At 39.4% G+C, this 27,789-nt stretch overlaps 2 protein-coding genes across 11 annotated transcripts in view; one reads left to right on the top strand and one right to left on the bottom strand.

The window, feature by feature from the left end:
- Window positions 1-27,789, bottom strand: part of ACACA (acetyl-CoA carboxylase alpha) — a 313,862-nt gene that overhangs the window by 266,753 nt on the left and 19,320 nt on the right. The window lies entirely within an intron of this gene.
- On the top strand, window positions 967-27,789 carry C4H17orf78 (chromosome 4 C17orf78 homolog). 2 transcript variants are annotated; one of them, XM_037027106.2, is made up of 7 exons: window positions 967-1,258; window positions 2,283-2,366; window positions 2,856-3,101; window positions 20,745-20,864; window positions 21,860-21,984; window positions 22,435-22,557; window positions 24,713-27,789. In XM_037027106.2, exons 1-7 carry the CDS (start codon window positions 1,201-1,203, stop codon window positions 24,788-24,790), a joined length of 834 nt encoding a protein of 277 aa, XP_036883001.1. In that variant the 5' UTR covers window positions 967-1,200; the 3' UTR covers window positions 24,791-27,789. The 2 variants fall into 2 exon arrangements, with proteins under 2 accessions (XP_036883001.1, XP_036883000.1); XM_037027105.2 differs by having other exon boundaries at window positions 22,435-27,789.

Raw genomic sequence — 27,789 nt, 5'->3', positions numbered from 1 at the left:
TCAAGATAGCCAGATTTCAACCTGAATTAAAATGTCAGGAAACAGGGTAATATTTAAATTATGATTTGATGCAACTCTCATGAACTCCCTCTTGAAAGAGTCCCTTAAATCAAGCTACGTTCACATCCCTATCATTCAGAGTGTCAGCTTCCAGAACCTTCTTATACACAGCCAAACCTATGTTGGCTCCAATGAAGTACATTTACAGTGGGTAGAAAGACTGCACAGGCTCTGGACTTAGAGGATCTGGATAGATCTTCATTTCTGCTTTATGATCCACCTACCTATGCTATCACAAAGCCTACAAAGTATTACATTAGATATATACTCTTTATTAAAAGATACAATTTTAGAAAAATCTTCAGTAAGTTACATGTCTAGGAAAACCTTCCCGAACCACAGACAGTATCACTCACCTAGTGTACTTAGTTCTTTCTCACAGCCTCTCAGCCTGATAGCCATGGACATGTGGTTTGCCTATACTCATTTCACTATTCAGGAGTGTGAAAATGTGCAAAACTAGATAGGTATGTCTGTGTTAATGTGAATTTATGTGTATAATTGTAAATTGAATTATAGAGACCGTTTGGAATTCTTCAGTTACAGAGGAGAAAACTGAAATCTAGAGTTTAGCAATTTTCTCAAGGTTAATAGGTAGAGTTAATAAAAGGGTCTGTACCAGAACCCAATTCTGTTGATCCCTAGCACAGTGCTCTCCCCACTGACTCATTCAGTAACTAATTCTGTCCTAGTTTCCTGCTCTATTCTATAAATCAGTTTCCTCAACAGAAATCTCTGTATCATTTCTGTCAGCATATAAATCTACATGACTGTGTCAATGAGCATGAATGTGAATGGCTACGTGTCTATCTGCAAGTATTTATAATGCATATCACTGGGTGTTTATGCCCTTCTTTCTAGGGAAAGCTGTAGGTGATTAAAATTCTTTATGACAGTACCAGCAATGAAGTTAGGGGAAGACGTTTTGAGTCAATCATTAACAAGCAGATTTGTTTCTCTCTCCAATCAGCTTTATTCCTGGGTCTTCAGGGAATGGGGCAAAATAACTAGGGTGGAGCCAGATTTTCCCAGGGTAAAACTTGGTTTCCAGGCAGTGAAAGTACTCAGTGACAAGATTATAAGGGACTGTCACAGATCAACAGCATAACGTCTCTACAAAGAGCATGGGCTCAAACTAACATGGATACCATCTTGGTTTTCAGCTTAATCATTACATCCTCTGATGCCAACAAGAAAGGTAAGAACTTCCTTAGCTTAATATCCTGGAAAAATACAGAGAGAGGCCTATAAAATGTTTGGGGGTCTATTCTTCCAGACAGAGATACAGCCAATACATAGGTCATGCTTTCCAGTCATCCCATGTATTCTCTTGCCTCTAAACAAGACTGCAACTTATTCAACACAGAGAGATAGCTGTTTCATGGTGCGAAGTCTTCAGAGGATGTGCTGCCTTCTTCCATCTTGTTCACGTCACTAACACTAAGAATCCTGTTGCGGTTAGTGGCTTCTTTATCAGAGGGTGCTGTGACAATTTCAGTATTGCCGTCACCTAAGACTTCCAAATTCATAACCTTAATAAGATGCTGTTTTGCTTTTCCAAAGTGGTGGTATATCCACATAGATGGGGATGCTCTTGAGCCGGAGATCTGAGGAGAAGGATGGTGGGGGGTAAAATGGCACCATTCACTCATCTTTGATAATGTTAATTTAAAACATGGTTTTTCAGTGTCCTAAGTTATATTTTCTCTCTAAAATTAGCTAATTAGAGCTAAGGCAAAGCAGCACAAAGTGTAGCAATAACAAATTTAACAGATGGAAAAACCACACCCTGTGCATTATGTGTCAAAAGGGTAAATAACTATGATTTACAGTTCTATGGAAACAGTAGAGGTTACCTTGTCCAAATTTACATTTAACAAACTTACAAAGTTTTAATACAAGAAGGCAGAGAGAACAGAATGGAAAAGAGATAAGCAGTGTCTGAAGGAAGGAGTTGGTTAGTCTTTCATTAATTAGTTAACTTCACTTAATTCTATTTCACCTATTTTCCCCCTAAGGGTAATAGATTGGTACTCAGTTTTCCTTACACTAGGCTAAGTCCTACTTATTTATATTTTGAAGTCTCTTTTGGGGAGTGTTCGATATCTCCAATTTCCAGTTTTATGAGAAGGAATTGCATTCTTTTGTATCTTCCTCTCTAGTGCCCAGAATTCTAAAGGGCTAGTAGCCAGTAAATCCTGACCTTTCTTTCTTTCTTTCAGAATTCAGAGATAGCAGCTGCCAAGTGGCGCTGCCTAGGCTTTTCCCAAAGGAAGTGAGAAGCATCGGGAATGTTCTAATGCAAGGTAGGGAACAGATACTTCCTGAAAAATCACTTTGCCATACAAGAAAGTTTTTATCTTTAAAAGATCTTTAAAAGAAAAAAAAATTTCTAGCCCAGATCTCAAGTATCGTATTTTAAAGATATGTATCCCCTCAAGAGGCTTTTTGGAAACCAACTTTAAAATTAACTATTATTACCTAAGGCACGGCTATATAAATCAAACAGATGGGGTTGAAGAAGGAGGAGGCAGCTCATTAGAGAAAACAACTTATAGGCACTTCTCTGGGCTGGATTTATTGCAGTCACCTGTCTTCATGGGACCCATGGCAGAAAGAAGAAAAGGCAGGGCTTGTATATTTAATACCATAAACATATATGGAGGAAGAAGTAAGCTGAAAAGAGAAGTACAGCTGTGGGGTTTAACAGGGGTCATCAGTGGAAAGTGGTTTAGCTGCACAAAATTCAGATTAAGAGCCAGCTTCATTTTTCCATCTGGCTTTTCTCCTTTCAGAAGCTCAGGCAGAAGCCAAAAGGTCCACATTCATTCAAAATCAGACTGTGGCTACCCTAGAGTGCCTGGGCTCTGGGAGCAAAGTGAAAGTCAACCTCGTGTATTCGGAGAAAAGGCCAAAGGTCAAGCACACTCTGAAGAACCTGATAATCATTGCTGTTCCCCGAAGAAAAAGAACTGCCTCCCCAAACTGTCGTCTAATCCCCACATCCAAGTTTCAGACTGGATCCCTTCTATCAGGCAAAGGTGAGACTGTAAAATGAGACACAGGGAGGCACTGACTTGTAGCTGACATCCTTGAAGGCAGGTGGAACTTAGTAGCAGCTAAAGCCTCAAAGAAATGGGTTACCCTCCCCTTGGGCGAATCTGTGTCCTCTCTGAGACTTGATTTTCTGATCCCTTCTACTCCTGCTATGCTGTAATTTTTCTATTATCCCCATTTCTTATGGGTTTTCTTTTGAAAATAGTTATTTGACTTTTATTTTGAATGCACACAGCATAGATTTAGAGTGAAAAGTTAGTCTCCTTCCTACTCCAATCTCTCAATCCTCCAGTTCTCTATCCCTGAGGGAACTACTATTACCAACTTACTGAATTGCCCTTCCTACTCTAAGCATGTATGGGTATACGTATTTTAAAAACATAAATGGTAGCATAGCATACAAGCTGTTCTGTACATTGCTTTTTTTCTACTTAATATTGTATGTTACAGGTTGCTTCATATTAATATAAATGTCTCATTCCTTTTAACACTTGTAAAGTATTCCACCTTATGCCTACATTATAATGTATTTCACCAGTTCCCTATTGATGGATATTTTCGTTGAGTCCCATCTTTTGCAAACACAATGTTGCAAGCGATGACCTTATACATTCTTCTTTATCAACTGGATAAATTCCAAGAAGCAGGACTGCTGCATTAAAAGTTTGATAGATACTGCTAAAACACCCTCCATAGCTCTTATTCCACTTTGCACCCCTACCCCTGCCTGCTCCCCAACAGCTGCTGGCAATGGCTTTGACCTCGGCCTTCTGTCTCTTCTTCCACCTCCTTTCCTTCTCCCATCGATTCTTTTTGTTAAGTATTTAAGGATCAATAAACTGGGACTGGCAGTTCCCCTTTATATACAGACAGCCCCCTAGACACTGCTACACTGCTCAAAAAATAAGACTGGACACATTGAGAGAAACTGGGGGTTCACAACAGAATAATGAAAAAAACTTTTAAAACTACAGTCTGTTTTAGAGGAGTAGAGATGAGGAAATAAGTAGATAGGTTCTTGGGATGTAGCCGAGATACAGTAAATTAAATATCCTCACATAACATGAATGTTTTAATTCCCTTTGTTGTACTTTCTAAATTTCACATGATGATAAACTGTGTGGAAAAAAGAACTTAAAAACGTAAAAGCCTCAGACAGTGTTTGAGAGCTTTTAGTCACTCAGTATGAATGTAAGGTAATTCAACAGACCATTTTCCTTCTAACCTGTGACACCCACCTTTGAGTCAATGGCAGGTGTGATGGGTAATAGTGAACTTAACTCATTTTGGGTTAAGCTCGCTGCACAGGGTAGATCTTTCTTGGATATAGTGCTATGCATTGCAAGACTCAGGGCAATTAAGGACACTAGTTCTTAGAAACTTGGGACAAGGAAAACTGGAAGATTAAGGGAGAGGAGAGATGCCAAAAACCACTGGACCTAATTCAAAAATTTGTCTCAGGCCAGCATAGGGCCCAAGGGAGGGAGGGAAGAAGACTTTCTGCCTCCTTCCTTCATGACATGTGACTGGTTCCCACATGCAGAATTTAAGCTAATACCCTGTAATATTTGAGCCATGAAAAGAAACTAAATGGATATCAGGTGTGTCAGTTTGGGGACCTCATCATCATTCACAATACATTTCTAATAATAAGTTCCAAACAACCAACTTATGAAATAGACTTTTGAATTATTACCTGATGTCTAAGTTGAAATTGTCTATTCTGAATTTAAAATTACATTAAGTACAAGGTGGTGATAGAATCCAAGTAGAGCAGAAATAAAAATTAAGTGAATGTTCAAATTACTAGGTCATAAAAGAGATACCCTCTGAAGTTAGCACACTATCGGTGACATCAGCCTGCATGGGAGGATGTCCCAGAAACAGCAAGAAGACAGTTCATAGAAATGTCCCCAGAACAAAGTAGGAATTTGGAACTGTAAGGATGATGGATTGCAACAAACCTATATCAGGAGATGTGGGACAACATGGAATATAGAAAAATATAATATGGGGACTATTTGTTACTCTTTAAGGAATTTGGCCATGGGAAAAAATCCTCTATTATAAATATTCTGTAATTTCTTTCTGGTGGAGAAAAATGAATCATTAGTTCTTTATCACTTATGGTAGAGTCTAAAATACCTAGTTACTATTGCTCAGATTCTATACCAATCAAGAAACTTTCCAATTATGCATTAGGTTTCACAGGAATGTATATGTTTAGAATGGGGTACCTAGAAGGGAAAAATGTCCTTTCTGATCCATTTGACAGATACATTCTCTTAGGTATAACTTTTTGTTGTTGTTATCATTAATCTACAATTACATGAAGAACATTATGTTTACTAGGCTCTCCCCTACACCAAGTTCCCGCCAGAAACCCCGTTACAGTCACTGTCCATCAGCATAGTAAGATGTTGTAGAATCACTACTTGTCTTCTCTGTGTTGCACAGCCCTCCCCTTTCCCCAACCCCCGCATAATACATGCTAATCGTAATACCCCCTTTCTTCCTCCCCACCTTTATCCCTCCCTACCCTCCCATTCTCCCCAGTCTCTTTCCCTTTGGTAACTGTTAGTCCATTCTTGGGTTCTGTGATTCTGCTGCTGTTTTGTTCCTTCAGTTTTTCCTTTGTTCTTATACTCCACAGATGAGCGAAATCATTCGGTATTTTCTTTCTCTGCTTGGCTTATTTGACTGAGTATATAATACCCTCTAGCTACATCCATGTTGTTGCAAATTGTAGGATTTGTTTTCTTCTTATGACTGAATAATATTCCATTGTGTGTATGTACCACATCTTCTTTATCCATTCATCTACTGATGGAAACTTAGGTTGCTTCCATTTCTTGGCTATTGTAAACAGTGCTGCGATAAACATAAGGGTGCATCTGTCTTTTTCAAACTGGAGTGCTGCATTCTTAGGGTAAATTCCTAGGAGTGGAATTCCTGGGTCAAATGGTAAGTCTATTTTGAGCATTTTGAGGAACCTCCATACTGCTTTCCACAATGGTTGAACTAGCTTACATTCCCACCAGCAGCGTAGGAGGGTTCCCCTTTCTCCACAACCTCGCCAATATTTGTTGTTGTTTGTCTTTTGGATGGTAGCCATCCTTACTGGTGTGAGGTGATATCTCATTGTGGTTTTAATTTGCATTTCTCTGATAACTAGCGATGTGGAGCATCTTTTCATGTGTCTGCTGGCCATCTGAATTTCCTCTTTGGAGAACTGTCTGTTCAGCTCCTCTGCCCATTTTTTAATTGGATTATTTGCTTTTTGTTTGTTGAGGTACATGAGCTCTTTACATATTTTGGATGTCAAGCCTTTATCAGATCTGTCATTTATGAAGATATTCTCCCTTACTGTAGGGTACCTTTTTGTTGTATTGATGGTGTCCTTTGCTGTACAGAAGCTTTTCAGCTTGATATCGTCCCACTTGTTCATTTTTGCTTTTGTTTCCCTTGCCTGGGGAGATATATTCATGAAGAAGTTGCTCATGTTTATGTCCAAGAGATTTTTGCCTATGTTTTTTTCTAAGAGTTTTATGGTTTCATGACTTACATTCAGGTCTTTGATCCATTTTGAATTTACTTTTGTGTATGGGGTTAGATAGTGATCCAGTTTCATTCTCTTACATGTAGCTGTCCAGTTTTGCCAGCAACATCTGTTGCAGAGACTGTCGTTTCCCCATTGTATGTCCATGGCTCCTTTATCGAATATTAATTGACCATATATGTTTGGGTTGATGTCTGGAGTCTCTAATCTGTTCCATTGGTCTGTGGCTCTGTTCTTGTGCCAGTACCAATTTGTCTTGATTACTATGGCTTTGGTAGTAGAGCTTGACGTTGGGCAGTGAGATCCCCCCCACTTTATTCTTCTTTCTCAGGATTGCTTTGGCTATTCAGGGTCTTTTGTGGTTCCACATGAATTTTTGAACTATTTGTTCCAGTTCGTTGAAGAATGTTGTTGGTAATTTGATAGGGATTGCATCAAATCTGTATATTGCTTTGGGCAGGATGGCCATTTTTACTATATTAATTCTTCCTAGCCAAGAGCATGGAATGAGTTTCCATTTGTTAGTGTACTCTTTAATTTCTATTAAGAGGGTCTTGTAGTTTTCAGGGTATAGGTCTTTCATTTCCTTGGTTAGGTTTATTCCTAGGTATTTTATTCTTTTTGATGCAATTGTGAATGGAATTGCTTTCCTGATTTCTCTTTCTATTGGTTCATTGTTGGTGTATAGGAAAGCCACAGATTTCTGTGTGTTAATTTTACATCCTGCAACTTTGCTGTATTCCAGTATCAGTTCTAGTAGTTTTGGAGTGGAGTCTTTAGGGTTTTTTATATATAATATCATGTCATCTGCAAATAGTGACAATTTAACTTCTTCTTTACCAATCTGGATTCCTTGTATTTCTTTGTTTTGTCTAATTGCCATGGCTAGGACCTCCAATACTATGTTAAATAACAGTGGGGAGAGTGGGCATCCCTGTCTTGTTCCCAATCTCAGAGGAAAAGCTTTCAGCTTCTTACAGTATGATGTTGGCTGTGGGTTTATCATATATAGCCTTTATTATGTTGAGGTACTTACCCTCTATACCCATTTTGCTGAGAGTTGTTAACATGAATGGATGTTGAATTCTGTCGAATGCTTTTTCAGCATCTATGGAGATGATCATGTGGTTTTTGTCCTTTCTGTTTGTGTGGTGGATGATGTTGATGGATTTTCGAATGTTGTACCATCCTTGCATCCCTGGGATGAATCCCGCTTGGTTGTGGTGTATGATTCTTTTGATATATTTTTGAATTCAGTTTGCTAATATTTTATTGAATATTTTTGCATCTACGTTCATCAGGGATATTGGTCTGTAATTTTCTTTTTTGGTGGGGTCTTTTCCTGGTTTTGGTATTAGGGTGATGTTGGCTTCATAGAATGAGTTTGGGAGTATTCCCTCCTCTTCTATTTTTTGGAAAACTTTAAGGAGAATAGGTATTACGTCTTCTCTGTATGTCTGATAAAATTCCGAGGTAAATCCATCTGGCCCGGGGGTTTTGTTCTTGGGAAGTTTTTTGATTACTGCTTCAATTTCTTTGCTCATAATTGGTTTAACTTTATGTTTCTTCCTTGGTCAGTCTTGGGAGGTTCTATTTTTCTAGGAAGTTGTCCATTTCTTCTAGGTTTTCCTGCTTGTTAGCATATAAGTTTTCATAGTAGTCTTTAATAATTCTTTGTATTTCTGTGGAGTCTGTCATGATTTTTCCATTCTCGTTTCTGATTCTGTTGATGTGTGTTGATTCTCTTTTTCTCTTAATAAGTTTGGCTAGAGGCTTATCTATTTTGTTTATTTTCTCAAAGAACCAGCACTTCATTTCATTGATTTTTTCTATTGTTTTATTCTTCTTAATTTTGTTTATTTCTTCTCTGATCTTTATTATGTCCCTCCTTCTGCTGACTTTAGGCCTCATTTGTCCTTCTTTTTTCAGTTTCGATAATTGTGATGTTAGACTATTCATTTGGGATTCTTCTTCCTTCTTTAAATAGGCCTGGATTGCTATATACTTTCCTCTTAAGACTGCTTTTGCTGTGTCCCACAGAAGTTGGGGCTTTGTGTTGTTGTCATTTGTTTCCATATATTCCTTGATCTCTATTTTAATTTGTTTGTTGATCCATTGATTATTTAGGAGCATGTTGTTAAGCCTCAATGTGTTTGGGAGCCTTTTTGTTTTCTTTGTACAATTTATTTCTAGTTTTATACCTTTGTGGTCTGAGAAGTTGGTTGGTAGAATTTCAATCTTTTTTAATTTACTGCAGCTCTTTTTGTGGCCTAGTATGTGCTCTATTCTGGAGAATGTTCCATGTGCACTTGAGAGAATGTGTATCCTGTTGCTTTTGGATGTAGAGTTCTATAGATGTCTTTTAGGTCCATCTGTTGTAGTGTGTTGTTCAGTGCCTCTGTGTCCTTACTTATTTTCTGTACGGTGGATCTATCCTTTGGGGTGAGTGGTGTGTTGAAGTCTCGTAAAATGAATGTATTGCATTCTATTTCCTCCTTTAGTTCTGTTATTATTTGTTTCACATATGCTGGTGCTCCTGTGTTGGGTGCATATATATTTATAATGTTTATATCCTCTTGTTGGACTGAGCCCTTTATCATTATGTAATGTCCTTCTTTATCTCTTGTTACTTTCTTTGTTTTGAAGTCTATTTGGTCTGATACTAGTACTGCAACACCTGCTTTCTTCTCCTTATTGTTTGCATGAAGTATCTTTTTCCATCCCTTGACTTTTAGTCTGTGCATGCTTTGGGTTTGAGGTGAGTTTCTTGTAAGCAGCATATAGATGGGTCTTGCTTTTTTATCCATTCTATTACTCTGTGTCTTTTGATTGGTGCATTCAGTTCATTTACATTTAGGGTGATTATCAACAGGTATGTACTTATTGCCATTGCAGGCTTTAGATTCGTGGTTACCAAAGGTTCAAGGTTAGCTTCTTTAGTATCTTACTGTCTAACTTAACTCGCTTGTTGAGCTATTATAAACACTGTCTGGTGATTCTTTACTTCTCTCCCTTCTTATTTTTCCTCCTCCATTCTTTATATGTTGGTTGTTTTATTCTGTGCTCTTTTGTGTTTCCTTTAATTGCTTTTGTGGGTAGTTGATTTTATTTTTTGCCTTTAGTTAGTATTTGGTTGGTCTGCTTTCTTTGCTGTGATTTTATTTTCTCTGGTGACATCTGTTTAGTCTTAGGAGTACTCCCGTCTAGAACAGTCCCTCTAAAATACCCTGTAGAGGTGGTTTGTGGAAGGCAAATTCCCTCAACTTTAGCTTTTCTGGGAATTGTTTAATCCCTCCTTCATATTTAAATGATAATCATACTAGATACAGTATTCTTGGTTCAAGGCCCTTCTGTTTCATTGCATTAAATATATCATGCCATTCTCTTCTGGCCTGTTTCTGTTGAGAAGTCTGATGATAGCCTGATGGGTTTTCCTTTGTAGGTGATCTTTTCCCTCTCTCTAGCTGCCTTTAATACTCTGTCCTTGTCCTTGATCTTTGCCATTTTAATTATTATGTATCTTGGTGTTGTCATCCGTGGGTCCATTCTGTTGGGAGTTCTGTGTGCTTCTGTGGTCTGAGCGACTATTTCCTCCCCCAGTTTGGGGAAGTTTTCAGCAATTATTTCTTCAAATAATTTTCTATCCCTTTTTCTCTCTCTTTTTCTTCTGGTACCCCTATAATGCGGATATTGTTCCCTTTTGGATTGGTCACACAGTTCTCTTAATATTATTTCATTCCTGAAGATCCTTTTATCTCTCTCTGTGTCAGCTTCTATGCATTCCTGTTCTCTGGTTTATATTCCATCAATGGCCTCTTGCATCTTATCCATTCTGCTTATAAATCCTTCCAGAGATTGTTTCATTTCTGTATTCTCCCTCTGGACATCATCCCTTAGCTCTTGTATATTTCTCTGCAGCTCCATCAGCACGGTTATGACCTTTATTTTGAATTCTTTTTCAGGAAGACTGGTTAGGTCTATCTCCTTCTCTGGGGTTGACTCTGTGATTTTGGTCTGTCTCAAATTCTGCCTTTTCATGGCAATAGATAGTTTGCAGAGCTGGCGCAAGTGAAGGCTCGGAGAACGTCCCTTCTTGTTGGTTTGTGGCCTTCCTCTCCTGGGAGAACAGCGACCTATAGCGGCTCATGCTGGGCAGCTGCGCGCAGATGGGGCTTCTGATTCTTGCCCGGCCACTATGGAGTTTAGCTCTGCGGTTGCTGTGGGTGTGGCCTGCCTCAGGGTCCTGCTCCGATATGGCGGAGCCGCGTTGGAGGAGAAACGGTCGGGAGGATGTTTATCTCCATGAGGGGCCTCCAAGGTGCTCTGCTGCCCAGGGGGTTATGGTGCCCAGAGTTCCCCGGGGTTCCAAGCTGCTTGGCTAAGTGTCCCGGGATGCTTCTGTCCAGCTGTGGGGTCCCTGTCCCTTTAAGACTTCCAAAAAGCACTCACTTTTCTTTTTCCCCAGGGTGCCGGCTGTGGGGACCTGCTCACAGGTCTTACTGTCCTGTTTCCCTAGTTTCCAGCACCCCACGCACACACTGTGTCTGCACTCTGGTGCGGATGGCTAGGGCTGGCTATTTAGCAGTCCTGGGCTCCCTCTCCCTCCCCGCTCCGACTCCTCTCCTCCCGCTGGGAGCTGGGGTGAGGGGTGCTCGGGTCCCACCGGGCTGTGGCTTGTATTTTACCCCCTTCACGAGGTGCTGGGTTCTCACAGGTGTGGATGTAGTCTGGCTGTTGTCCTGTGTCTTCTGGTCTCTCTTTTAGGAAGAATTGTATTTGTTGTATTTTCAAAAATATATGTGGTTTTGGGAGGAGATTTCCACGGCTCTACTCATGCCGCCATCTTGGCTCCGCACCTCTCTAGGTATAACTTTTTAAATGTCATTTTAATATATAGATTAGACTCTTTGGAATTTGATTAGTGTGAAATGATTCCTAAGGTCTGTTTACCCCATGTGAGACTCTGGGGTATAGGAGAAATAACAAACAAGTGTTTATTCTGATATTACTTCCTTCAACAAGTTACTTAATTTCTCCAGTGCTCAGTTTCTACAAATGAGAGATTTGACTAGATAGTCTACTTTCTAAATATGTAAAGCTGAGGTTTAGATCTGAAGCACAAACTTAACAACAATGTGTAAGGGTGATAGCCCTTTCAACCTGCTATGTTATTACAGAATAATCTCTAAGGGAGATTTCCACTTACATATAATGTACCTGCGGTTTCCTATTTAAAGTAATTTTGTAATAAATCAAAGCATCATTTCCAAAGTTATCAATTTCATAAATTTGGATTCTTCTGTATCTCCTAAGTGGAGCATTATTGCTCAAATATCCTTAGCCAAAGAAAAGCTAATATTGCAATTCCATCATCACTGGGAATGGAGTGCTAGTAGTTACAGATATGCTCCACCTTAATGCTCAGTTACCTAGCAGATGAGACCTAAAAGAGATGAGCTGCCAACATGGATGGACATTAATATTGAAGCCAGGCAGAACTGAAAATACACTGGCAGATGAAACCTATTAAGTAGACTTTGAAACAATGGCTCCCAGGAGGTGGGAAGACATGCCACATTAAAATACCATTATCTCTGAGGCTAAAGGGCATAGTTCTCCTACTTACAGAGAAGATCTCTAGGTTTTCTTCCTTCTCTTCCAATCATAATATCAGTCAATTTGCAAAGTATTTTCACACCTGCTTTCTCATTTTTATTTGTTTTTGATATTTACATCATCCCTGTGAAATAGGTAGACCAAGAACTACTTTATTATAACCATTTTACAGATAAGGAAACCAAAACTCAGACAATTTCAGTGACTTGTCCAAAACGAGATTTGTTTATCATGTTATCACTTCAGAGAACTTGATTGGCATTGTACTGAAAATATTTCACACAATTGCCTTGTTTTTCCTTTTGAACCGGCAGGCTTGTTTCTGCCTATCTCTTCCAACATTGTGTTCCTGACTGAACTGAAATCAGGGTCTGGTCCTTCCCCTATAATTTCATGTATAATACCTGGTACTGTGGCCACTGGCTTCTGAAGTAAAGAATTGTTATTTTCACTTGGATTTAATAAAGACATGGGAGAGTGATTTAGAAACGTCAAATAATAGTTACAGACCTTAATAAGTGATGATTATAAGACCATTAAAAATGGAATAGGAACCACTTACTGCACTGGATTAAGTCAGTTCTGGAGGCAAGTGTGGAGTTAGGTTCCAGACTACAGCCAGAATCCATCTGTGTCTTATCACTTCCACAGCTGGTCTGAGTGCCTATCCTCTCTCATTTGGATTTCTGCAATAGCCTCCTACCATGTTACTCTACTTCTACCCCTGCCCAGAAGTCTATTTCCAACACAGCAGTTCAGCAATCCTTTAAAAACAAAGCTATCCTGGTCTAAGATCAAGATGGTGGCGTGAGAGGTGAGATGCAGAATTCCTCCCAAAACCACAGATAGTATGAAAATGTAGTTAATTGATACAACTACCGGGTAATGCACAAAAGCCTTAATCAGGCGGGACCCAGGCCCTTCCCCCATCCCAGCTCACCAGCGGGAGGAAGAGAAATGGAGTGGGGGATGGGGTGGAAGCCTGGAACTGCTGAACACCCAGCCCTGGAGGTCTGCTTTGGGAGCAGAAACCTACACTGTGTGGTGCTCTGGACGTTGGGGAGCTCAGACAGGTGGAGTACTTGGTAGACGGATCCCAGCTGTTGTGGAGGAGGGGATCCACACCCAGCCGCTCTGGGACAAGGGAAAGGCGGGAGGTCTGAGAGGCCCCTAGCAGCAAGAGGGCTGCTGAAGGGGCGGGGTTTGCATGGAGGTTGCTGCATGGGGGAGGGGAGAGCTGGACATGGTTGTCTGGACTTGCTCTGCCCAGCTGGTTGGGAACTTTGAGGAGCTTCAGGTGCCCCATCCCCTTGGCTGCCTACTCAGTTCTGAGGCCCCCCACTGTTACACATAGCCAGCTGTGCCTTCCTTCTACCCTGCCAGCACCGGTTCACAATCATGCAGTCACTCTGCTGGCATCAGGCCAGCCAGAGGGAGGCCCCGCCTACAACAGCTAGAGACACAAAGCACAGAGGCTTACACCTATGTGCTGGGCCCACTGGCTCTGACATCAGAGACAGGCACCGCAGAAGGGACTCACGAAACATCTTTCCTCATCCCAGGCACCAGCTCTGCTCCCCGATGACTCCCAACCTCACTCTAAGGGCTGAGCAGCTCCAGAGACTGGAGCTTCTGGGAACTAGTGGGCACTACACAGAAATATGAAACGTCAAAAGAACATGGTTCAAACCAAAATCTCACAAACCCCAGAAAAAGGGTCAAATGAAACTGAACTCACCAATCTGCCTGAAAGAGAGTTCAAAATAAAAATGATAAACATGCTTATGGAGGTACAGAAAAATATTCAAGAACTCAGGAACGAATTTAAGTCAGAGATTCAATCACTACAAAATTCCGTACCTGAAATGAAACATACAATGGAGGGATTTAAAAGCAGATTAGATGTAGTAGAAGAGATGGTAAATGGAATAGAAATTAGAGAAGAGGAATACAAAGAAGCTGAGGCACAAAGAGAAAAAAGAATCTCTAAGAATGAAACCATATTGAGAGAAGTGTGATGAATCCAAATGGAACAATATTCATATTATAGGGGTACCAGAAGAAAAAAAGAGAGAGAAAAAGGGATAGAAAGTGTCATTGAGGAGGTAATTGCTGAAAACTTCCCCAATCTGCAGAAGGAGATACTCTCTCAAGCCACAGAGGTGCACAGATCTCCCAACACAAGGGACACAAGGAAGACTACATCAAGATATATAATAATTAAAATGGCAAAGATCAAGGATAAAGACAGCCTTTTAGAAGCAGCTAGAGAGAGAAAAAAGATCACATATAAAGGAAAACCCATCAGGCTATCATCAGACTTCTCAAGAGAAACCTTACAGGCCAGAAAGGAGGGCAAGATATTTTTAATGCAATGAAGCAGAAGGGCCTTGAAACAAGAATACTACACCCAGAAAGGTTATCATTTAAATTTTTTTCTCTCTTTCTTAAATTTTTCATTAAGGTATTATTGATATACACTCTTATGAAGGTTTCACATGAAAAAACAATGTGGTTACTACATTTACCCATATTATCAAGTCCCCCCTCCATACCCCAATGCTGTCACTGTCCATCAGTGTAGTAAGATGCCACAGCTTCACTGTTTGCCTTCTCTGTGCTACACTGTTTTCCCCGTGATCCCACACACATCTGTACTAAACATAATACCCCTCCATCCCTCTCTCCCTCTCACACCCCTCCCCTTTGGTAACCACTAGTCCCTTCTTGGAGTCTGTGAGTCTGCTGCTATTTTGTTCCTTCAGTTTTGCTTCATTGTTATACTCCACAAAGGTTATCATTTAAATTTGAAGGAGGGATTAAACAATTTTCAGATAAGAAGTTGAGAGAATTTACCTCCCACAAACTACCTCTATAGTGCATTTTGCAGGGACTCCTATAGATGGAAGTGTTCCTAAGGCTCAACAGATATCACCCAAGGGATACACAAAGAGTACACAATATGATTCATAACATACAAAGAATGGAGGAGGAAGCAAAAGGAGGAAAGAAAAAGAAAAGAGAGAACCTTTAGGTTGTGTTTGTAACAGCACACAAAGTGAGTTAAATTAGATTGTTAGATAGGAAGGGAATTACCCTTGAAACTTGGTAACCAGGAATCTAAAACCTGCAATGGCAATAAGTACATACCTGTTGATAATCACCCTAAATGTAAATGGACTGAATGCACCAATCAAAAGACACAGAGTAATAGAATGGATAAAAAAGCAAGACCCATCTATATGCTGCTTACAAGAGGCTCACCTCAAACCCAAAGACATACACAGACTAAAAGTCAAGGCATGGAAAAAGATATTTCATGCAAACAATAGGGAGAAAAAAGCAGGTGTTGCAGTACTAGTATCAGACCAAACAGACTTCAAAACAAAGAAAGTAACAAGAGATAAAGAAGGACATTACATAATGATAAAGGCATCAGTCCAACAAGGGGATATAACTGTTATAAATATCTATGTACCTAACACAGGATCACCTGCATATGTGAAACAAATACTAACAGAATTAAAGGGGGAAATATAATGCAATGCATTCATTTTAGGAGACATCAACACACCACTCACTCCAAAGGACAGATCCACCAGACAGAAAATAAGTAAAGAGACAGAGGCACTGAACAAAATATTAGAACAGATGGACCTAACGGACATCTATAGAACACTACATCCAAAAGTAACAGGATACACATTCTTCTCAAGTGCACATGGAACATTTTCAAGAATAGATCATATACGAGGCCACAAAAAGAACCTCAGTAAATTCAAAAAGATTGAAATTGTATCAACCAGCTTCTCAGATCACAAAGGTATGAAACTGGAAATAAATTACACAAAGAAAATGAAAAAGCCCACAAACACATGGAGGCTTAATGACACGCTCCTAAATAATCAATGGATCAGTGACCAAATAATAACAGACATCAAGCAAAATATGGAGACAAATGACAACAATAATTCAACAACACAAAATCTGTGGGACGCAGCAAAGGCTGTGCTAAAAGGAAAATATATTGCAAAATAGGCTACCTCAGGAAAGAAGAACAATCCCAAATGAATAGTCTGAACTCACAATTAATGAAACTACAAAAGGAAGAACAAATGAGGCCCAAAGTCATTAGAAGGAGGGACATAATAAAGATTAAAGCAGAAATAAATAAAATTGAGAAGAATAAAACAATAGAAAGAATCAATGAAAGCAGGAGCTGGTTCGTCAAGAAAATAAACAAAATAGATAAACCCCTAGCCAGATTTATCAAGAAAAAAAGAGAGTTTACACACATAAACAGAATCCAAAATGAGAAAGGAAAAATCACTATGGACACCATAGAAATACAAAGAATTATGAGAGAATACTATGAAAAATTATATGGTAACAAACTGAATAACCTAGAAAAAATGGGCAACTTTCTAGAAAAAATACAACCTTCTACGGCTGACCCAGAAAGAAATAAAAAATCTGAATAGACCAATTACCAGCAAAGAAACTGAATTGGTAATCAAAAAACTACCTAAGAACAAAACTCCTGGACCAGATGGTTTCACTGCTGAATTTTATCAAACATTTAGTGAAGACCTAATACCCATCCTTCTTAAAGTTTTCCAAAAAATATAAGAGGAGGGAATACTCCCAAACTCATTCTACGAGGCCAACATCACTCTAATACCAAAACCAGGCAAAGACACCACAAAAAAAGAAAATTACAGACCAATATCCCTGAGGAACATAGATGCAAAATTACTTAACAAAATATCAGCAAACTGAATTCAAAAGTACTTTAAAAAGATCATCCATCATGATCAAGGGGGATTCATCCCAGGGATGCAAGGATGGTACAACATTAGAAAATCCATCAACATCATCTACTACATAAACAAAAAGAAGGACAAAAACCACATGATCATCTCCAGAGATGTTGAAAAAGCATCTGACATAATTCAGCATCCATTCATGATAAAAACTCTCAATAAAATTGGTATAGAGGGCAAATACCTCAACATAATAAAGGCCACATATGACAAACCCACAGCCAACATCATATTGAACAGCGAGAAGCTGAAAGCTATTCCTTTAAGATCGGGAACAAGACAAGGATGCCCACTCTCCCCACTTTTATTCAACACAGTTCTGGAGGTCCTAGCCACGGCAATCAGACAACACAAAGAAATAAAAGGCATCCAGATAGGCAAGGAAGAAGTCAAACTGTCCCTGTTTGCAGGTGACATGATACTGTACATAAAAAACCCTAAAGACTCCACTCCAAAACTACTAGAACTAATATCTGAATTCAGCAAAGGTGCAGGATACAAAATTAATACACAGAAATCTGTTGCATTCCTATACACTAACGATTAACTAGTAGAAAGAGAAATCAGGAAAGCAATTCCATTCACAATTGCATCAAAAAGAATAAAATACCTAGGAATAAACCTAACCAAGGAGATGAAAGACCTATACCCTGAAAAGTACAAGATACTCTAAAGAGAAATTAAAGAGGACACTAATAAATGGAAACTCATCCCATGCTCTTGACTAGGAAGAATTAATATTGTCAAAATGGCCATCCTGCCTAAAACAATCTACAGATTCAATGCAATCCCTATCAAAATACCTACAGCATTCTTCAAAGAACTAGAGCAAATAGTTCTAAAATTCATATGGAACCACAAAAGACCCCGAATAGCCAAAGCAATCCTGAGAAGGAAGAATAAAGAGGCAGAATTATACTCCCTGACTTCAACTCTCCTACAAAGCCACAGTAATCAAGACAATTTTTTATTGGCACATGAACAGGCCCATAGACCAGTGGAACAGAATAGAGAGTCTAGATATAAACTTAAGCATATATGGTCAATTAATATATGATAAAGGAGCTATGGATATACAATGGGGAAATGACAGCCTCTTCAACAGCTGGTGTTGGCAAAACTGGACAGCTACATGTAAGAGAATGAAACTGGATTACTATCTAACCCCATACACAAAAGTAAACCCAAAATGGATCAAAGCCCTGAATGTAAGTCATGAAACCATAATACTCTTAGAAAACAATATAGGCAAAAATCTCTTGGACATAAACATGAGCAACTTCTTTATGAACATATCTCCCCAGGCAAGGGAAACAAAAGCAAAATGAACAAGTGGGACTATATCAAACTAAAAAGCTTCTGTACAGCAAAGGATACCATCAGTAGAATAAAAAGATATCCTACAGTATGGGAGAAAATATTCATAAATGACATATCTGATAAGGGGTTGACATCCAAATTATATAAAGAGCTCACGCACCTCAACAAACAAAAAGCAAATAAGCCAATTAAAAAAATGGGCAGAGGATCTGAACAGACACTTCTCCAAAGAAGAAATTCAGATGGCCAACAGGCACATGAAAGGATGCTCCACATCGCAATCATCAGAGAAATGCAAATTAAAACCACAGTGAGATATCACCTCACACCAGTAAGGATGGCCAACATCCAAAAGACAAACAACAACAAATGTTGGCAAGGATGTGGAGAAAGGGGATCCTTCCTACACTGCTGGTGGGAATGTAAACTAGTTCAACCATTGTGGAAAGCAGTATGGAGGTTCCTCAAAAAACTCAAAATAGAAATACCATTTGACCCAGGAATTCCACTCCTAGGAATTTACCCTAAGAATGCAGGAACCCAGTCTCAAAAAGACATACACACCCCTATGTTTATCGCAGCACTATTTACAATAGCCAAGAAATGGAAGCAACCTAAGTGTCCATCAGTAGATGAATGGGTAAAGAAGATGTGGTACATACATACAATGGAATATTATTCAGCCATAAGAAGAAAACAAATCCTACCATTTGCAACAACATGAATGGAGCTAGAGGGTATTATGCTCAGTGAAATAAGTCAGGCAGAGATAGCAAGTATCAAATGATTTCACTTGCCTGTGGAGTATAATAATGAACAAAAAACTGAAGGAACAAAACAACAACAGACTCACAGAACCCAAGAATGGACTAACAGTTACCAAGGGGAAAGGGGGAGGGTGGGTGGGAAGGGAGAGATAAGAGGGAAAATGGGACATATGATTAGCACACATAATGTGTGTGGGGCAGGACATGGGAAAGGCAGTGTACACAGAGAAGACAAGTAATGATTCTATAGCATCTTTCTACACTGATGGACAGTGACTGTAATGGGGTATGTGGGGGGGACTTGATAATGGGGGGAGTCTAGTAACCATAATGTTGTTCAAGTAATTGTACATTAATGATATCAAAACTAAAAAATTAAAAAAAAAAAACAAAAAAACCCAAAGCTATCCTGTCACTCTGTTCAAAACCTTGCAATAGATCCCCATTTCAGTCAGAATAAAAACCAAAGCCCCTAAACTAACCCGCAAGGCCCTAAGTGATATGGGCTGGTTCCTTTAGAAATTTTCTCATTTCCTATGACTGTTGCCCTTGCTCCCTCCACTCCAGTCTCACTGGTCTCTTGCTCTTCCTCTGTAACTACAGCATGCCAGGCACTCTGCCTCAGGATATTTATTCTTGCTGTGCCATCTGTCCCGACTGCAGTTTCCCCAAGCATCTGCATGGCTAATCTCTTCAGTTCTTTCAAATCTTGGATCAATTCTCACCTTCTCAAGGAGACCAGCCTATATGGCAGGTTACCCAACCATGCCTACCGACACCCCCAGACTGCTCCCTTACCTTGTTCTATTTTAATTTTTTTTTTTCGCAGCACTTATCCCCTTCAAACATGCCATAAAATTTACTGTATTATTGTTGTCTGCTTCCCCTTGTTCCCTCACCCCCCAACTCTCCTTCCCCTTTGTTTGTTCCCTTGCTAGAATGGAGCCAACTGATATACCCAAAGTACTGAAGCAGTAATGACACATAATAGATATTCACTTATAACTATCTGTTGAATGAATGAACTTGAGGAGTGCATGAATCTTGGTGGCCTTTCCTTCTTCCCTCTACCTCTACTCTCCCCTATCCTTTCTTGAAGTAGTTGACTTAGACTTTACTTAGACTCTACTAGACTGACTTGTATCAGTTATTAAGGCAAATTATGATATTTCACATTCTTCTGTGGACTTTGGAGCCACCTTTTTTAAAGAAGGAAACTTTCAACCGTGTTACACCCTCCATCCTTATTATCATTATAGCCTTAAGAATGATAGGCAAACAAGATATGGTGGACTCCTTCACTCTGACTCTAAAGTAGTCAAAGGTCCCAAGGGGATTTAATCCATATCTCTTATTAGTATCTTTATACTCATTTATTCTTGGCATTATTTTGTGCCCACACCCTAAACCTATGGACAGATCAATGGGGCCACACTGGACGTTTACCAACAGCTGGGTAGAGCTGGAATTTTGCCAGGTAAAATAAAGGGCAATATGAAGTTTTCTCAGTTGTCTTTTCATTGTTTCTTTCTTGTTTTATAGCCTTTTTACCAGGGATCTCCCATTGTAAGGTCTATCCGGTGACATGGGCTGCATCAGAGAATTTTCCCACTACTATGACCTCCGTAACTCCTGAGAATAAAGAAGGAGACAAAACTACAAGTATTTATGATTTTTCTAGCTCTTTGAAACAACCAAGTACAGGATAAATGGGGGTGAGACAACAACAGAAAGAATAATAAACATTTTTAGCCCCAACATTAGTCTGGGTTTCCCAAAGTTTTCCTGGAGGTTGATAAGTTAGAGAGTCTATATTAGAAAATCACTCCATTTCTTAGGAGAAAAAATCAGCTTCTCTATAAATAAGGTCCCAGAATGTTTGTGGTTTTACACTATTAATAATCCTTTACCTCCACACAAATAAGCTCACCTGGTAGCAAGACTTGAGCATGGAACAAACTGTATTCCTGTGGTAGGTGATTCCAGCTATTGCACGTACAGATAGGTGACATTTCAACACTAAGCAATCATTGCAGTGATGACAACAACAAAATGCATGTTTTCATCTGCACTGTTTTTGGAAATAGCCTCCCTAACGTGGCCAGAACTCAAATTCTGTAAGATTCCACTTTGGGTTAGATCCTAGTTCCAACACAAGAAAAGTACACATGAGATCAATAATAACAAGCTGCATATAGAGCCATTTTTCCCAACTGGGCTTATGACTCCAAAGCAAAGCCAGTTCACCTTTGTTCCTCCTATGCTCCACTGAAGCTAAGAGGATCATAGGAAAGGTGATTTTCTAATCCCATACAGTGTGCCTGTAGAAGCCCAAGGGTAGAGACCCTAAGAGGGCTGCTGGTGAAAGATGAGTTTAGAACTCCTTATGCATGCACCCCCTTTCCTCCCCTGATATCATGCAAGGATCCCAAATCCCAGGGAAGATGACTCGCTAAGAGGCTGTGAAGGATATTAAAGCAGAGCCTATGATGCCCACCCCACTTCTAACTCTGAGTATGAATTAGAAATTCAGCCTCTGCCTCTGAATCAGGCTGTCCCTGATAGTTCTGTGAGCCAGACTTTCAAGTCAAAGGATTGATCTCTTCCCTCTCTCAAATTCTCTCTTTTCCCTCTTATACTCCCCTCTCTCTTTTTAGACACAGATGAGAACCTAGAGAAGAGGCAGAAATGGAGCATTGTGGTCAAATTTCTGATTGCTGTCACCCTGTTGCTCAGTGGAGTTACCATTATAGTGTTTGTCATTTTTGAAGTCCCATGTCCTGTAAGTTTGCTGATATATTGGGTCCCTGGACTTAACCAATGAAGACTTCCTTCAATTCCATGGGCAGGTTGGCATAATGAGAAAAGCATAAAATTTGGGCAGACCTGCCATTCATACTCACTAGCTGAGTGGCTTTGAGAAAGTTGCTTAACTTCTCCAACTTCAGTTGCCACATCTGTAAAATGAGACTAATGATACTTGCCTTTCATGATGTTTTGGAAGATTAATTAAGAGCCTGTGTGAAAGATGCCTAGCATATAGGACATGCCTGCTAAACACAAGTTCTTTTCCTCTACTGTACTTGGACGTTCTCTGGGGAGGATAGATCCAATAAGACTGAATATCCTTTGGAACAGATTAATTTTCCTTAAATAGTCTGACACGAGGTTTGGAAGATAATCAAATGCATGCCAGCCACCTGAAGTGACATCAGTCACTTTCTCCCTTCAGAGTCAATGTCAGGGTGCCAGAGAGCGATGCCAATGCCAAAGGTTGTGGAGAATGAAAAGGAAGGAAGACCAGCAACCTGGGGCAGCTGAATCCCAGCCTGACTCTCAGCACAAAAAGGAAAGTGTTCTCTGTATGGTCTGTCTTTTGCTTGGAGAAATGAGGTCAACATATAAGTACAGGGAGACAGGGAGCTGCTTAAGTTAAAAGCAAATGTGCCTAATTCTTTTACATGTCAGGAAATAGGTATTTATATTGCTGTTTTCTTAAGATCCATTCAGCCATAACACAATAGAGCATTTATTAAAAAGACTATTTCTGAACCCCAGGATTATAAATTCCTATTTCCCTTTTGCTCTAAACTAGACATTAGACCACCAGTTCAGCAGAGCTACTTTAAATCCAATTTCCCCAGCAGAAGTGGACTCAGCCTTTGAATACGATTTCTAGTATTAAATACTAGAAATACGCACTAAGGCAAAGAGACAAGGTCTCCAATACTTTAAAAAATTAAAGAAGGTATCCACTTTTGTAGAATTACAACATTGAGACTGGGTCTCAAAGACTGCCTAGTCCAGAATGTTATACATGCTGCCACTCTTTAATCTATGTTGACTGCACATACCAATAACCAAGCACAGTACAACTAGAAGATAGTAAGTTCTAGATATCTAATACACAGCACAGTGATTATAGTCAACAATACTGTATAATATAATTCATAATTGCTAAGAGACTTGATCTTAAATGTCCTCACCACAAAAAAGTAATAATAATTATATGAAGTGATAGAGGTATTAGCTACTTGTGGTACTTCGGTGAAAATAATATTGCAATATATAAATGTATCAAATAAATTTATACAATGTTATATGTAAATTATATCTCAATTTTTAAAAACAAGCACAGCATTCTTTCCACCCAGGCATGGCAGCAGAATCTCTTAGCATAGTGCCTTCGGTTTCTGATGCCAATTTACTTGTCATCTCTGGTCTAGGTTAATATTTTCTATAATCTAGTTTCTGCTAATATTGGATAAGAAGCCCATGTATATCAGCATGATTTTATCATACGATATATTTTTAGTTCTTTACTCCAATCTGCATTATCATTTCTACTGACCAAAGGGAGAAATAGGCCTGAAGGGAACTAAAAAGTCTAATCTAGAATTAGGGGTAACCATGTAGTACCACCTCTGAATTTCTCCCGTGAACAAAAAGCTACTCATGATAAAGGAATTAATAAAAATGATAGTAAGCGATTTCACAGACATTACTTCAGTTGAGCCTCACAACAGCTCTGAGATATAGAAACCAGGTATCATTTATTGATACTTAATCTGAGGTTCAGAGAGGTATGTGACTTTCCCAAGATCACATGGCTGGCAGAACTAAAATCCAGGTCTTTTAATTCCTACATTGGATTTATTAGTTAATTTACCTATTCCACAAAACTTCACTAAAGTCCTTCTATGTGCCAAGTTCTCTGCCTTCAAGAGATGTACAATCTATATTCATAACAAGTAAGCATCTAGAAAGTACATACAAAGTCAGATGAGACATGGAATCAGATGTAGTGAGGGTGGAATGGGACTAGTAAAGAATATTTGACCTATATAGGCCCAGATCTCTGTCTCTTTGCAAACCTGAGACTGTTTGGGCCTGAGTCAAGGGATGAAGCAGAATCCCTGGGATCCAAAGTAGCTGCACACCCAGGGCCTTTTCCATTCAAGGCAAACCACTCAAGCATGGAGTGGATGGCCTCTTTGCTAGTGGGTTATAGCTTCTGACCAATTGCAGGTTCTCATTCAGAAATGCACCTTGCTGAAACTCTCAGTGTAAGCACAGTAACTTTTCTTTCTTTTTGTTTTTTTTTCAACATTTCAAGCAGGTTTATTGCTAAACTTGAGAGGGACCCCTTTGTTCTGGCCAGCAGAACAAAGAAGACATCTCTTACAAGCTAAGAGGCTTTTATTTTTTTAATTTTTTATTAAGGTATGATTGATATATACTCTTATGAAGGTTTCACATGAAAAAACAATTTGGTCACTACATTTACCCATATTATCAAGTCCCCACCCATACCCCAATACAGTCACTGTCCATAAGTGCAGGCATATGTAAGCACAGTAAATTTTCCTATTAATTATTTGGTAACAGAGGCAAAATGATGAGTACTTGGAATTATATAAGGTTTTATACCAAGCTATCTCTTTGTTGCTATATGAAGAGATGCCCATTGTCATTCTCCTTTATCTTTCTTACGTCCTTTCAATCTCTAGGTTGAACAAGATACTTCCAACCCGTCAAGCCCAAAGAAAGCTGTGGAGATCACTATTGTCCACGAGACGTACTTCTGAAAAGTTCTGCTCTGCTCCACACATTGAATGAAGGATACTACACCCTCTTCTCCCTATTATTAATCCATATGGGCAAATTCCTGCCAATTTTACACACATATCTTCAGCAGGGGTATTACAATCAAACAATAATGCCAGGACAACAAAGGGGAAGCGGTCACTTCATACTACTGCTTTTGACTTAGCCACAGGCCTCTGAGATGCACTTTGTACTTCCCCCCAGAAACGGATATTTTTTCATCCATCTGATGAAAACAAAAGGTCTTCCCTCTAAGCACTAGGAATGAATGTATTGCTCTTTTTGACAAAAGGCTCTCTTTGATAGCCTCCAAGGAACTGGGCAAAGCAGCCATTAGTGTGGCATAGTTCCTTGGCTCCTCTGTTAACATGTAAAGCTATTTCATGCTCCCTGGTTCTCAAATGACTTGGTATGGGGTTTCTATTTTCCCAGGCAAATGTTCATAGCATTTTATGAGTTAGCCCCTGCCACTACATGTAGCTACCCGCACACTGGTAAAGAGAACATGACCTTAAGTATTCCAAAAGTACTCATCTTAAGTCATCCCTAAGGGGCTTGGGGACTGCACACAAAGAGGACCCAGACGATGTCTCCTGACAATCCACAACTCCCAAAATGAATCTGACATTGTACGCTACCATAATAGTGAGCTGCATACATTTTGAACAAGGATTCCAGAGCAAAATGGTTATGATGATCTTTTCACAGAGTCATAGGTATGGGTCAAGTCTGACCTGCTTAAGTAAGAGTTTGGTGAGAAAATGGAAATGGCTAATCTGAAGGCACCATTTAGGTAAAAAAGGGAACGGCAGAAGGGATAAGACAGAGCGCTGTCCTTCTCTTCATAAGCCTGGAAACCATCATATCTCATTTTGGTGAAATGTGCCTGTTTCTAAGTAATTTGGTTTTCTCAGTTCTCTGGTAAAAACCATATATGAATTGTATCCTACATTCTTTCACTTCAAGTGCTGTCAAAAAAGTGATTCTCAAAACTATACCAACAGGGAAACGATATTGCCCTAAGCCCTGACTTAATATTCAAGGTGAGCCTGGAAGAGCTGGAGAAGATACAAACATGGTAGGTGATAATTTTCAAGGAAGCCCTAGAGATCCTTGAGTGCTCTAAGGAAGGAGTTTTGAAAATAGAGTAGGTGCAGAAGACAGAGTACTGGGGCTGTCATTGGGATAAATGAGTGTATTACTTGCACTCTGCCACTGATTTGCATCACCTCCAGTTTATCCTGCTATCTGTGGCTCAGTCTGACCATGAAAAGGGGGAAAAGAGTTTGGTTGATCCCAAGACCACTAAGAAAGACGATCAAAGGCATTCTATACTTAGAAGTTCTTGGCCTAGAACTGATACCAACATTCATCCCCGCCCTTCCCAGTCTCATTTACCACAGAATGTCCTTTAATCCAGAAACATGAGATTTTCCAGGAGATGAAACCTGTGGCAAAGTTCATACTCATTAATTCTTCTGCAAGACTGTAATTTGGGTAACATTCATACTGACTTTCTTTATAGAAATTCACTAATGGAATAACAATTATTTATTTTGCTTTGGGAACAAGTTGTTTCCTCTGACAAAGCATGGTCCCTCTAAGGATTTTCAGACTTCCTAATCAGTTAGCCATTTTGAATCCCATATTCTCAAACCAGTGGGGATCTTTGAAAACTAGGAAATGGGAAAGACAGCAGAAGGGAAGGGAGAACTCCTATGTGGACTTTGGGATGTGAACCTCCGTATGCAGATCACTTCACAGCAGGGCACAATTCTCCCTGTCATCTAAATCATAAGCTCAAGTTGATAAGTCACTGTTTCTATGGAATGCCAATTATTCCTCTGGGAAATGACAAGCCAGAAAGGTTATTATTGCAAATTTCTTCTCATTAAGTTCCCACAATTTCTTTTTTGATTAATGTACATGTTCATTGTAACAACTTTTAGAAAATACAGGAAAGTATAAAGAAAAAAATTGTACTTAATCCTTCTCCCACAGATAAGAACTGTTAACACTGTAATAAGTCTCTTTATAGACATTACATATACACATTCACATAAAAAGACATACGTTTCACAAATAACACAGTACTCATCATACCATTTGTGAGGATAAGCACTGCCCACTTGTAACCTTTTGTTCCATGCGTCCCCATGGCCCCCTCTTTCAGACAGTATGCTAGATACGGTGTGTTGATGGCCTGGGGCTGGCCAAATCCAGGCCCACCTTATCTGTGAAAACATTTTATTGGGTGGCAGACCCCTCTGACCAAGGTTTTGCTCCTTGGAGAGCTGATCACACAATAATGATCCCTTCTTGTAAAGCACGTAGTCTTTGTCCCTCAACCTGGCACATAGGTAATCATTATCTCCTCACCCCATTTAATCACCCCACTTAAACAGTTCCCTTCCTATCCACAACAGTGGCGTGCAACCTTGTCCAGCCAACCGTGGACTCCCTGTACCTAAGTCCCAACAAACCTCATGTCTCATATAGCATCTCCAGGTATTTCCTTCAGTCTTTCAGGCACTTTCCCTTCACAACTCGCCCACTTAGGTGTGCAATCAGACCTATGATCACACATCGTTTTAAACCTATCTCTCTTTTTTGGCTAATGGTTTACTACCATATTTTCAGTTAGCACAAGTATTAAGTTGTGCTTTTTTTAAGTCTTAGAGTAAGAGCACTGGAAGTCATTCCACCTTTTTTAAGGACCTGAATCACCCCAGTACTTTTCGATAGAGCCAAAGATTAATATAGGTAGTTCCTTAGGACAGAGAACGCACATTCACAAAAACCTACAATTTAAACTTTGGAAGGTATTGCTGAATTCCACTGGGTAAATAGTTGTAATTGTGAATGTGTTAAAAGAATGACTTTATTCAATATAAACTAATATACAAAAATTTTATATCTGTTTTATTATTTCTTCATTTTTCAGATATACCTGTGATCTCAAAAATCAAAGTGACCTAGA

Source organism: Manis javanica, chromosome 4, assembly GCF_040802235.1.
Source record: "Manis javanica isolate MJ-LG chromosome 4, MJ_LKY, whole genome shotgun sequence".
Taxonomy (NCBI): domain Eukaryota; kingdom Metazoa; phylum Chordata; class Mammalia; order Pholidota; family Manidae; genus Manis; species Manis javanica.
Note: the sequence above shows the minus strand (reverse complement) of the source record. Positions and strands in the feature narration are given on the sequence as shown.